The 14,500-nt window shown below is 35.4% G+C and overlaps 1 protein-coding gene across 1 annotated transcript; it reads right to left on the bottom strand.

Annotated features, from left to right (window-relative positions):
• Nucleotides 1–11,491: 11,491 nt before the first annotated feature.
• On the bottom strand, nucleotides 11,492–12,442 carry LOC119536839 (olfactory receptor 4C12-like). The gene has a single exon (XM_037839563.1). The coding sequence runs from the start codon at nucleotides 12,440–12,442 to the stop codon at nucleotides 11,492–11,494; it is 951 nt and encodes a 316-aa protein (XP_037695491.1).
• Nucleotides 12,443–14,500: the final 2,058 nt, after the last annotated feature.

The raw sequence follows: 14,500 nt of genomic DNA, 5'->3' as shown, positions 1-14,500 counted from the left end.
GAAGAAATAATGAATGGTAGGCTATCAACCAAAGGTCATTGTCCTTGATTTCCTCCCAATTCACTGAAACCTTCTTCCTATATTTTTTTTGTGTGTGGGGGGGATTGTCCTCATTTTCTGGACCTATAAAGGCTGAAGCATCTCAATTTTGTATATGTGACCCTTATCTCTCCTCTGCTGCACAAGCTTATATGTTGCAACTACCAAATGGGTATCACTGATTCAATATCAAATCACTATAAGACTATATTTTAAATTTTCCACACTAAACCTATAACTTCCTAGTTGTTTCCACTTTCATTAAATATGATCACCTTCCATGGTAATGTTGAGAGTAAATATCTCACAGTATCCTTCACCCCTTAAATCCTCTAGCATTACTTACTGATATCTTTAACAACTCTTCCTTTAAAATATATCACAATTTGGATTTTCTTCACTACTTCTCTGGCTTGCTGCAATAAACTGCTGCTGGTCTTTCTGTTTTCACTCTTGTCTCCTACAGTCTGTGCTCCTATAGCAGCCCAAATGATCCTTCTTTTCAAATCTGACTGTGATCCTGCCATTCCCCTGCTCAAAACTCCCATCATGGATTCCTATAAAATACTCAATGAAATCCAATCTTCCTGTCTTGGACCTCAAGAGAATAAATGATCTGTTTGTTTTGTTTTGTTTTGTTTTGTCTTAACTAATTCCCCTAATTATTCTGTTATAATTCTCATTTTGGCAGAAGCTATGGTACTACTCAAGTATGCAAAATGCTTTTCCATTTCCTTAGTTCAATGTACAATTCTATAGATGTTTATAATAGACATTGGAAAAAGATGTATTGTAAAGGCTAATCTTTTGTTTATTCATTCAATGGAAATACATGTATAGGAAACCAATTTTTGCCAAGCCTCTCAAAAACAGTAGACTCCCAGATATCACAGAGGGTTCACTCTCTCATTAGGCTCAAGATTTATTCCAGAATTCATGCTCAGGGTCCACTCCAAGTCTACTTGTATTCCCCCTATTTTTCAGTGTTGCTGAGCTGAAGTCTCCACCCAGTCTCTTGACAATTACATTTGCTTATGTATGTCTCCTTCCCACTAATAACCTTGATGCTGATGCCATAGAAAAGCAAAAATGCTTTTTAACTGTTTTTTTATTATTCAAAAATTTTATCATTAGTATGAATGCAAAATCAATTTTACCTTCTCATAGTAGAGAAAATCATATCTTATGATAGAACATGTTTCTAAAATACTGTATTTTTCTAAAACTATCTATGGGACAGTTATTAAATGATAGTCACCACTCTGAGCCATAGTTTTAATTTTGTAAAATGAGATGATGACAACTACTCATTAGTTTTATAAGTATCTAATGAGCTAAAATATGTGAAAGCATATGTAGCACAGTGCCTGGACCAACACAGATAACCATTTTTTGTTTTGTTATAAACTATCAAAAACTTCAACTTCTACATATAAGAATGTACCATAGGCTTATATATTTTGGAAAAGCAAAACAAAATGGTGATAAAATATAATTTCCTTTCCATTGATCCCATTGAAATAGGCATAAAAATATTAATGAAAGGAAACAATAAAATTGCAAGGGCACATATCATTTGTTATGTTGAACTATGTATCAGTTGCTATGTCCATATACACACATATATCACTCTACAAAATATATATTTAGATTATATATATAATTGCATTTAATGTACCACATTTAACCCTTCTAAGAATTATTGTTATCCCCATTTTATAGTTGAAGAAACCAACTCTCAAAATATTTATATAATTTTTCTAAGGCAACACATTTCAAATGATGGAACTGGACTTAGAATCTATCTGTGCTGCTAACAGAAGTTTTTTCAATTGTTCACTTCTTTTAAGCTCCACTGATATTAATTCCTACATAAAAATAAAATTCACACAATTGATAAATGTAGTTTCCTCTATAACTTACCTTTTGAAGCCTTTATTCCCAATCTGAAGGAGGAACATTTAACTCACTCAAAAGCACCTGAAAATCCCTCTTCCTATCCTGCATGACCATAGAGGGAAAAAAATCTGTACTCTTCCTTGGAAATAATTTGATTTCATATGTTTGTGTGTGTCCATTTCTCCATAGAATTTTAGGAATATGTCAGAAAATTATTATTTGCACTATAGATATATTTAAAAGGTATCCATGTTAGAAACAGAAACAAAAATTTCCTTTCTTAAGATAATTACAAAAAGGCAAACAAATTCTATATTTACATTAGAAGATAGTAACTAGCCATTTACCAGGGCAATTTTTCATAGTAAATTCTTGTCCAGTTCCTAAAAGAGAAAAATTTAAATTCAGCTTTTTTGCCCCTAATTCTATTGTGTTGGTTTAAACAAAAATTGTACTTGAGATTTTGAGAGTATTGGCATGGCACAAACTAGTTGTGCTTGAGATTTTGTGAGTATTATTGAGTTCTTTTTAAAATAAGACTTCAAGTTTAGCAAAGCATCTCCTGATACAGTTAGAGCAGTTTTTAAGAGGATAATGTCTTCTCCCTGATAGGAGCAAAGGGCACTGGACCTTTAATCTTTTCTAACTACAACATTTAATATTGAGTCCTGGAATTGGAGTGTGTCCAAAACTGTTTGTTGTTTAATTAAATTCACTGGGATTTTCCAATGTTGAAAGAGTATCTATAGTTGAAGAAGCTGCTAGACCAATCACATAAGTGACATCAAGGTGATGTAGTATGGGGGAAAAATAGCTTCAGAACCATTAGAGAATTACTTGCTGTTGAGAATAATATAAGAGCCCAGTTATTGTTGCAAAGACATGAATTTATCACTTGTTTCCCCAGTTTGTGATAACAAGTTTTCCTTTCATTTACTTAATACTCAAATAATTTTTGCTTAACTTTAGGTTAGAAATGTTAAAATTTTATTTCTGATTTACATTCAATAGCTAATTACTTAGGAAAATTGATTATTTTATGAATTTTTACTGAGAAAATATATTGTGTCAGTACTATTTTGTTATCAGTGTACAATGATTAATAAAACAGAAAAAGTCAGGAAAAGTATTCTGTTTAGATTGACTTTATATTCTTGTAAAGGAGTCAGACATTAACTATGTTAATTACTTATAAATCTAATATCATCTGTGGTAAATTTTATAGAGATGACAGAGTACCATGTCAGAAAATAAGTGGACTCATTCTACTGTGGATGAGGTAGTTAGCGAATGCCATTTTAAAAGTTGATAATAAAGCTAAAATCCAAAGAATTAGAAGTTATCCCTATGGGGTATACTGTTACATATGGAAGGATGAACATTGAGAAGAGTTTGGCAAGTTCAACACATTTACAAATCACCACGTTTTGTGTATAAACAGGAAGGAGACCAAAGAGGACACAGTGAGGTTAAAAAGATGAACAGGCACCAAATCTTGATGATATTATAGACCTTGGTAAGGAATTTGGATTTTATTTTAAATTCTTTTAAAGTGATAGTAAATAAAATTAGACAAGCATTATTTTTGTTGTTGTTGTTTTTTAATTAAGAAAGCTTCCATCTAGAAAAATATGTCAAAAATACAATATAAGACTTACTTGAGAATTGCTGTGTAGACACATGCTATATTGGACTAGTGGCAGAAGGTTGAAGACTAGCCTATTCATTTGTCTTTGTACTTCTGCACTAAGCACAATGCTTTGTACAGCAGGTATTCAGTAAAAATTAGATGAATATGTGAATATAAAACTGTTTTAGTTTTGTGGATATGAAAGCAGATACCATGCATTGGGCTGGCTTAAAAAACAGAAATTAATTGGCTTATGGTTTTGAGGATAGGAGAAGTCCAGAATCAAGCCATCGTGATGCTTTCTTCCTGAAGACTGGCATTTTGAGGCTGGCTATGGGAAAATCTCCTCTTTCACACCTTGATGCACACGAAGGACTACCCTAGCCTCTCCCTGTTATTCCAGGTTCAGGTAAACATAAGCTTCCTGCTTCCCATGGTTTCTTGTCCATCTGTTTGAATTAATTCTCCTTATAAAGGACTCCAATAGAAGGACTAAGACCCATCTTGGCTGAGTGTGCCACACCTTAACAGAAGTAACTTCACCAAAAGGTCCTACTTACAATGGGTCCATACACAGAGGAATGGATTAAGTTTAAGATCATGTGTTTCTTGGTACATAAAGCTTCAAACCACCACACATCAACCTCTTGACCCCCAAAGGACATGTTCTTTCTAAGTACAAAATACATTCATTGCATCACAATGATATAAAAGCCTTAAATCATTTCAGTAACAATGTTAAGTACAAAGTCTGATCACAATTGGTTTTGGGTATGGTCTGTCCTGGGGCACAATTCTGTTCTTTCTGTGGACCTGTAAAATCTAGAAAACAAGTTATCTGTTTCCAATATACAATGGAGGGACAGGCATAGGATAGATATTCACATTTCAATAGGGAGACATTGGAAGGAAAACAGGGGTCACAGGTCCCAAACAATTCTGCAACCCAGCAGGGCAAACTCCATCAGATTTCAAGGTCTGAGAGTCATCTATGGGTGGATGCCAAGTCTGATGGAGTAGGAGCCCCTTCTCTTCCAAGCATTTGTACAGTGACCATGATCTCCCAGAACACTGGAGTAAAGCCTCCATCCTCTCTGAACATCAGGGTGGTACAGCTCTCTGGGAACATCAAGGCACAGACCCCACCATCTGGAAGCATTGAGATAGCAGCACTCTTCCTAAAAATAATGGGACACAGTGCCTGTCCCTCCAAGTACCAGGACAGGTAAACTGCCCGCTTCCATGGGTGAGCCCACTCTCTTGGCCTGAGATGATCCCTTTGGTCCAGACCTTATCTCCCATGGTTCAGTCATTGAAGTAACTCTTCCTTCAATTTATCCCTTCTTTGTCCCTTTTATTCCAGGCTGGCAGTCATTCCACTCACACAAATTTCACAGAAAAATTTGGCTTTGTATGAAGTTCACAGGGGTTCAAAACATCAGGTAATAGAAGCTTCCACAGATCTTTCCTGCATAAGAACATTGCCAAACCTGACTTCCACTGAAATGGCTGACTGGTTCCATGTCCCATTAAACTCTCACATGGAATCTTATTTTCTGGGGATTTGTTTCCTGGAAGCTCAGGGAACTTTTTAACCATCAATATCTGGGCAAGCTCAGAATTTTTTAAACCATCAATTTCTGGTTTCTTTGTGCTTAAGAGTTCAGTTTTCAGCTTATCCCTTTCCTCTCCCATTTAACTATAAGCTGCAAGGGGAACCCAGGTTGCACTTCCCACATGTAGCTTGGAAATCTCCTCAGCTAAATATCCAAGTACTTCATTTTCAAATTCTGCCTTCCATCCATTGTCAGAATTCAATTTAGCCAAATTCCCTTCCAATTTAAAATAAGGATTGCCTTTCCTACAGTTTCCTATAACATATTATTCATTGTTTCCCTCTAAAGCCTCACTGAAATTACCTTTAGCTTCCATATTTCTACCAATACTCTCTTCAAAGCAATGTAGGCATTTTCTATCAAGCATCTTAAAATTCCTCCACTTTACCCATTATCCAACTCCAAAGTTGTTACCAAATTTTCTAGTAGTTGCAATAACAGCACGCACTCTCTATAATAAAAATCTGTTTTAGTTTTCTCATAGCCAACAAATAGCATGCAATGGATGGCTTAAACAATGGGAATTTGTTGGTTCCTGTCTTTGAGGCTAGGAAATGCCCAAATCAAGGAGTCATAAAGGCAATGCTTTCTTTCCAAAACTAATGATCTCGGGCTTGCTGCCTTCAATTTTTGGTCCTGGGGCCCTCTATCTCATGTCAGTGCACATAGCAATCTCTCCTGGCCTCTCCCTACTCTTCCAAATTCCACTGACCTTCAGTTTCTTGCTTCTTGTGGCTTTCTCTCTATCTGCTGAATATCATTCTCCTTATATATGACTCCAGTAATAGGAATAAGAATCATCCTGGTTGAGTTAGGCTACACGTTAACTGAAATAACCTCATCAAAAGGGCTTATGTCCTACCAAAGTGTTCACATCCCAGAAATGGAGTTTATTCTGGAGTACATATAGATGCAAGCCATGACAAATACTATGATATCAACTGAGGTTTTTTTCCTACTGTCTAATTTCCTTGGGGTCTTTTATATTGGCACTTTTTTTCCTATTTGTAAGGCAAGCAGAGAGAAGGACAACTTTAAATTTTGTAGAGATAAACAACTGTCTATGGGAGAAAATAAAACCCAATATTTGAGCTCTAATTTACGACTGTAGTGACCATCAGCGGTGTGCAGTAGCAAAAAAAAAAAAAAAAATCTTTCAAAGTCACCTTTGCCATTTTGTTAGTTTCCCGAAGTGTAATCCCAACATAAAATCAAAAGAACTACATTTCCCAGGTCCCCTTGCCTGTAGGGTACAAATGTGTAACTTGAGTTCTGCCAAAGGTGCATCTGTGCCAGGCTTTGAGTAGGAAATTAGTCATATGAGTTTGGGTGCTGGTGAGGCTCTGCCTTGGTGTCACAGTGGCAGCAGCTCCCTTAGCATGCCACCTTTTGTACAAATGTGCCCCTACATGTAGTGCCTTTTGTCTGAACCCAGACTCTGTTACTCCAGCCCTTCCAAAGAGTCTTTAAACTATTTAATGGCATATAACACATCCCTTCAAATTAAAACAGCTAGAGTTGATTGTGTGTTCACCTAAGAACAATGGCTGATATACCAAACTGACCTTAATTTCTGCATTTCAAGATTGGGAAGTCATCATTTTCAAAAGCATTCCAATTGACAAGGATCCTTTTTGTAAATGCAATTATTCTTCAGAGGGTAAAATGGAGATAAAGTCCTTTTATTCAGTGAGTGTTTATTATGTGTTTATTCTGTGACAAACTTTGTTGTATGTTCTGCTGATGCAGTAGTTAATGCAACAAGCACTACCTATCCTTTCATGAATACATTGTAGTTTGAAAGGAGGAGACAGCAGACAAATAAATCAGACAAATCAGATTGTAAAAATGCCATAGCAAAAATGTAATAGGGTTATATGACAGAGAATACTGCAAGGAGATAGAGGATGGGTATGCAATGAGTGATAAAGGAAGTGCTCTCTAAGGTGGGAGAGGGTGAGGCATTTGAAATGTATATTACTGGTGATGACAAGTCAGCAATGTGAAGATCTAGATGAGTTGCATTTCAGGAAGCAAGAAGAGCTTGTATAAAGTCCCAAAGGCAAGAAAGAGGTCATTGTGATGGGAGCACAATGAAAGTGAGAGAGTGGGACCACATGTGATGTATATTTGATTGGGGATCAATTGTGCAGGGTCTTATAGATCGTGAAAAGACCCAATTTGAATTTACTATAAATTTGGTTAAACAGAACACTTTTCTCCTACCAATCAACTTAGCACAGCTGTTGTAAGTGAATGAAATGGCAAAGTAGGAAAAATATCATGATTAAAGAAAAGTAGGACACGAAGAGGCAAAGCAGAGTTCAACACTGTGAACTGCAGCAAAAGGTCAATTCAAGACAGAAATTGTCAGAAAGCATACACAAAATATTTTAGCTGAAAAAGTTTCCTTCAGTTCATGAGTTTTATTTCTGTTCATCCTGATTTTATGCATGATGAGTTATTAATAATTAGCTTAAGCTAGTTGATCTTCAAGTCAGAATAGAGGAGGGGTGTAATACTTATCCAGGTCAAATAAAGCTCCCCTCTCACCACAATGGTCAGCCCTCTGATGATTTTGCTCATGGTCTTTGAACTTATTGTCTCTCATCCCTGGACATGCTTAGATAAACATTGTGAATTCTTGCTCTTGGGTCTTCCATGACACTAGTCTAAAATGGCCCCCTGCTCTGAGTCATACTCTAGGAATCACTTGCTTCACTTCCTTTTTAGCACTTTTCATACTGAATTTATGTTTTCATGTTTATATATATATATATATATATATATATATACACACACACATATACATATAAATACTTATTTAATGTCTATCTGTCACAACTAGAAAGTATTCAAATGTGTAGGCTTGGAGCCAGATTATGTTGGTTGAAATACTACATCCTACATTCACCAGTTTATGACTTTGGGTAACTTATTTAGATTACCTAAGCTTTAGATAAGTCTTTGGGAAAACAAGAATAACAGTTATATATATCATAAGACCCATATGAGAATTAAACAAGACAATGGCTTCATAGCATTGGGCCTGCTACATTGTAGTAAATAAACAATAACATTCAGTTATTATTTGTAAATTTTTATACTATAGCTCTTTTACATGTCAGTTAAAATTCATTAAATTTGGAGGACTTCTTAAACCTGATTTTCTTTGGGAGACATTCAGACTTTTAATTTAAATTTTTCAGAGTTCTAATCACATCCATCCTGCATTAATTGTATTGGGTTTATTCTAAGAAATAAGTAATTTTCTCATGACCTCTTAATATAATCTACTTTCAGTGAAGTAATAAATATAACTCATACTGGTTTTAAAAAGTCAGGTAGAAAATTGACACTGATGAAGATATGAGGAAGGCAACAAAACTGACATTTATTAAGTACCTACTGAGTTCCAGACACTCCCATAGATACTTTACACTCATTACCACACCTAATGTTTAAGATAAATCTAGAAAATAAATACTATTACACCATTGTTCATATGAACTAAAATTAAAGTAAGAATCTGAGAGATTTTGAAATGCATGATGTGTTATATAAACTAATGAGACAGAATTCAACCACAATTCTGTTGACCTCAGAACCACATCACCTGAAACTTTGCTGTCTACAGGACATTCAAAGGCTGGATAATGTCTCTAAAGATCAATAATTCCAATGCCTGAAAGGAAAAAAATGATGTCACATAGGGTTTGTAATTCAAGAAGGTACCTTTTACAACTAAGGAGATACAGAAAATGACAAGATGCAAAGAGGTCCTGGACCCAAGCAGAATGTGGCTTCCATTCATTCTAGAAAAAAACATAAGCCTGAATCTGCCTAGTCAAAAGTTTATTTCTTTTATAAAACACTTACATAAATTTAGACCAATAATTTCATGAGGTTGGTACTATTATTATCATTTCACAAATGGAAAAAAAAACTTGCCCATGTCACACTCAAATGCAGGAAATTATATTCCAGATTCTGCTTATAAACATGCTACTTCCTCTGAATAAATATGCCTTTTATTTGAAGTCTGTTCATACTCTGTGTACTTTCTGGGTTAACCTCACATTCCCAGAAAATTACCCTTTGGTCCTTGAAACAAGGTTTGGCAGGAGGAAATAAGACCACCAACTGGATCAGCAGCAAGGCCTTATGTGGTGATTATAAACTGTATGTGCACCAGAAACAAAACAAAACAAAACATGTTTTTAAACATACTCCATTCCTTGTGGGTATAAACCAATTGTTGGAAGGATCTTTTGATGATGCTACTTCAGTTAAGGTGTGACCCACCTCATTCAGGATAGGTCTTTAATATTACTGCTTGATTCCTTTATAAGAATAATGAATATATATAGAGAAAGCCACAGAAGGTAGAAGCTGAAAACAATGTAGCCCAGAAGAGAAGGGAGAGATCAGGAGATGCCACCATATTTCTTCCCATGAGACAAGCTAAGGACCAAAGGTCACAAGCAGCCAGCCCCAGAGCAATAGTAGTCTCAGGGAGAAAGTATTGCCTTGCCAATGCCATGGTTTGGATATTTTCCTGGCCTCAAAACTGTAAGCTAATAAACTCCTATTTTTTAAGCCAATCCATTTCATTGTATATGCTTTGAGCAGCCTGGGAAAATAAAATACCTTGGAGATACCAAGGACAATGCAGTTCAAAAACCCAAGAGAGACTCAGGAAATGTTGACAAGTTTGGGGTCTATTCAAGCTCCAATTACTCCTACAAGGGCAGTCAGCTCCCAGAGTATTCTTTTTCATAGCAGGAGCAGAGAAATTATGTGTCATGTCTTCTAAAGTTAAAAAAAAAAAAAAATTATTGCTCAGGGCCAGTTGAGAAGTTCTATTCTTTCTGGGACTCAATAACGAAAATTTATTATAAATAATATTTATTTAGCATGTAGAAGTTCTAAGAACTTTAAAAGGATTATTCTATTTCACCCTGAAAACACCCCCCTCATTTACCTTTATCTAAAACTTAAATACATTGTGTTTTGCCAAAGTTCACACTACCAATGATAAAATTGTTATCTGAACTCACAACTTTCTTACTTACACCCTATGGTAAACCCTATAATTTCTTCCTCCAAAATGCACTTACAAGATACGAAACATAAAATCTTTACACAGTGTCTTGTTTTGCCTTAGCTGCTATCACAAATACCATACAATGGGTTGGCTTAAACAAAAAGTATTTATTGGTTCTTTGGCTAGAAGTCCAACACAAATATCAGTAGGGTTTGCTTTCTACATGAAGACTGTAGTGTTCTTGTGTTGGTTGAAGGTGATCCATTGGAATTTCTTAGATTTCACATCACATGGCCATTTGTCAATCATTCTTCTGCTTTTGTTTTTTTCCCCTAACTTCCACATTCTAACTCTTTATAAGACCTCCAGTAATCTGGATTAAGAGCCACCCTCATTCAGTTGGGCCATACCTTAATTAAAATAACATCTTCAATAGGTTCTATTTACAATGGGTTCACCCAAACAGGAATGTAGTTTAAGATTATGTATAAATTGGGTAAAGAGATCAATCTCCATACAGGTAAAACTAAAAACAAGGTTCTCAATGTGAAAGACTAGGATAACAATAACAATGAGATTCAGTCCAAATAATGTTGTAAGATTAACTAGAAAAACTTTGGGAGATAAAAAAAGAAAAAAAAGAGAATCAGACCACATGTGACTGAGGATTAGAAAGTACAGTAAGAGAAGAAAGACAACACATGCTGAAAGTATTCTTCTTTGCCCAGAATATTTTACTTTGTTTTGCAATTGCAAAGACAGTAAACTTCTATTGCATGATTTATGAAGATTTGGGATTTTCATGGATATCATAGTTTCCACTATGAAGGATACTTGTCAAGAAAATGCATTAATAAGATGACTTCAAAACAGGCTGAGGATGTGGACACAATCTATTTCACTATTACTCAAAATGTGTGTCAGTATCACCTACTTCAGAGACATCTGGCTAATTTGTTTAAAATGCAGATATAGCAATCAGAAGACAGTCCCACTAATTAGAGTCTCTAGAACTGTGTCCTGGGTATCTGTAGTTTAAAAACAATTCTAACTGATTCTGACAGTACATTAACAATTGGCAACTAAATATGCAATAAGTAAATCTAAATGAGCTATCTTTATAATGATAAATATTTATCTGCTTGATCCTTTCTTCAAAGGCCTTTAGGCCAGCATCAAAGTACTTTGACAAATAGTGTTCACTTTGTTTTGAACACCTCAAAATCATCTTCTATTCCTTTAACCTTTTAAAAGATAAAGTCATTTTTTATATTGCCTTGAAAACATCTCAGTTGAAATCACCATTTGACTGCAGAGCTTCATCATGCCATTTTTCACTTCTGCATTTCTGAGAGTGTAGATCAAGGGGTTTAACATGGGAGTTATCATGGTATAAAACACAGCTACTGCTTTATCAATGGGGAAGGTGATCACTGGGCGAAGATACACAAATATGCAGGGCGCAAAGAATAAGATGACCACAGTGATGTGTGAGATACAGGTGGACAGGGCTTTGCGTCTCCCCTCCAAGCTGTGAGATTTCAAAGTATACAGGATGGCCACATAAGAAACCATCAAAAGGAGGAAGTTTAACAGACAGATAAACCCACTGTTGGCAGCAACAAAGAGACCAAGGATATGGGTATCCATGCAGACAAGTTTTAACAAAGGGTTCAAGTCACACATGAAATGGTCTATGACATTGGGGCCACAGAAGGGCAGCCAGACTGTGAAGAGGATCTGAATGGTTGCATGGACAAAGCCTCCAGCCCAGACCACTCCCACGAGGAGGCCACACACCTTTTGTCTCATGATACTTGTGTAGTGCAGGGGTTTGCAGATGGCCACATAGCGGTCATAGGCCATCACTGTGAGCAGGATAATCTCAGCTGCACCAAAAAGATGTTCAGCAAAGACTTGACTCATGCACCCCCTGAATGAGATGGTTTTCCTCACAGCCAGAGAGTCAGCTAGCATCTTAGGGGCCATGGAGGAAGAACAGCAGCCATCTATAAGGGATAAATAAGACAAGAAGTAGTACATGGGAGACCCCAGAGCTGTGCTGGTGCTCACAGTGATGATGATGAGCAAGTTGCCTGCCACAGTGACCAAATAGACTATTAAAAACACAGCAAATGAAAATTTCTGAAGTTCCACATTCTGCGTCAGGCCCAGGAAGATGAATTCTGTCACATTATTCATTCTCTCCATCCATTCAACTCAGGGCTCCAGGTGATTTACCTGAAAAAAAAAGTCAAGTTATTTTCAGTAGTGGCACTTTCATTTATGAATACCCATGGAGTGCCTTATTATTCCTAATACAAAATCAAGCACAAAATTATAACAGCTGTTTCAATTTATATATTCAGCAGGTGACAACAGAGGTGGTATTTACTTTGTTCTTATAATTTCCTGATTTTATTTTAATTTTCTATAATAAAAAAGATGGGAAAATTTTAATTTAATAAAAGAATGCTCTGTATCAAGTTTCAAGAGCCAACCATTATATGGCCATATACTCAGTACAGTCACAGATATCCAAAGGTACATGTATCTATCCCAAAATGACTGGGCATACTTACCAGAGAAAAAGTCAAAATCATTCTGCTAGTTGGTCATTCAAAAAGACTCAAAGAGATATAGAGATTCTTTCAGGCTCTTCACTTCATAAGCCAGCCCTTTTTCTGTTTCATCTGCTCAGAAACATCAAGACTGAAAGGTGCTGCTGCTACCTTCTCCCTATCTCAGAGATTGTGGTGAAACTGGCAACCACCTTAATATTTCTTGTGGTCTTAGCAATTCTTGTATCCACAGTGCTGGCCAAAAAGTAAACCACTCATAAAGCATGCCTGGAGAAGGAAAAAGGCAAAAGAGAAATTTAGTCAGAGGGCAAGAGAGAAATACATGGGAAAGCAAAGAAAGAGAACTGGGTATTGAATCCAAAGATACAGTTTGGAATCATACAGAAGAGCTATCCTTTATTAGTTCATTTTATCTATCACTATTCAATTTCTTCATCTGTTAAATAATGAATAATTATACCTTATATAAGATTGTGGTGAGGATTAAAGCTTTCTATTGTTTTTTATATGATTTTACTTTTCTCATGGAAGTAACATCAAAAAAAGGGAAAAACTATCTTTTAATATCTCCAAAAATCATAAATTCTGAAAACTTAAGCTAAGAAAGTAAGGAAAAACAGAACAATAGTAACAAAAAGTGAAAAAAAAATTCATCAGATTTTTTTTAAATCAGCAGTTTACTAAAAGAATACTTAAAGATGTTCCTGGTGGGCTTTTTTTCATTTGTTTATTTGTGTTATTCATTAATTTTCTCAATGAATATTCCTAAATTTGGCTTTTAAAATTGAGTATGTTTTTCAAAACTGTAAGAACAGTTCAGTATTCAAATAAGTATTTGGGAGAATCTGATGCCTTACTGTACTTAAGACCCATTCATTTTCCTACCTGGAGTGTTAGCTAGTGTTAGATAGTATAAAGCATTTGCTTGGTAGGCAGAAATGTGAAACAAAGAAAGGGAGAAAGAGGAGAAAGATGGACCTAAACAGAGTCAGCTGAAACAAAATAAAAATTTGTTTTTTAAGACGTAGGCACCTTGTAATATATTAAACAGGTGCTGGATTTGAAATCCAAATACTTTATTAAACTCAAATTAATTGTGGACCTTATAAAAATCAGGTAAAAATATTGAAAAAATAATTGTAATAACTTGTTCTAATGGGTTAAAGAGGACATTTTTGTATAACAGTGTGCAGTGTTATAAATAGCTGATTTGTCATCTTACTGATTTTTAGCAGACTAATGAAATCTTAAAATAAATCCTATTGTAGATTTTTCATTCGATATGTGTCTTACCAGAGCCATGGTTATGCTAATTTATTGAGCAGAAAGTTAGACTTTCCAAAAAAGATAAGATTAAACTAAAATCAAAAACAAGAAAACTGTGCTTCTTTTACATACCAATGCATGAATATTTCTCAAGAACTCCCAGAGCTTGAGCTTGTCTTCATCATAATCACATCATAAACAATGCAGACACATTTAGCTTTGATATTTAAAAGGAATTTTGGTCTTTGAAAAAGGGTAAGATCATCCCCTCCCACCCATTTTCATTTCTACCATGCTCATGGAAATCTTGGAGATTTTAAAATTTTTATATGAAACCTTGTCTGATAGCCTTGATAGGTGTCCTAGCAACAGTGCAACCATTTTTAAAGGTCAAAAAGTGAATCCTATTACCACAACATCA

Source organism: Choloepus didactylus, chromosome 6 (assembly GCF_015220235.1).
Source record: "Choloepus didactylus isolate mChoDid1 chromosome 6, mChoDid1.pri, whole genome shotgun sequence".
Taxonomy (NCBI): Eukaryota; Metazoa; Chordata; class Mammalia; order Pilosa; family Megalonychidae; genus Choloepus; species Choloepus didactylus.
This window is presented reverse-complemented; position numbering and strand designations above follow the sequence as displayed.

Excerpts from the sequence above, each read along its gene's own strand:
- LOC119536839 (XM_037839563.1), bottom strand. The coding sequence starts at position 12,442 with ATGGAGAGAATGAATAATGTGACAGAATTCATCTTCCTGGGCCTGACG.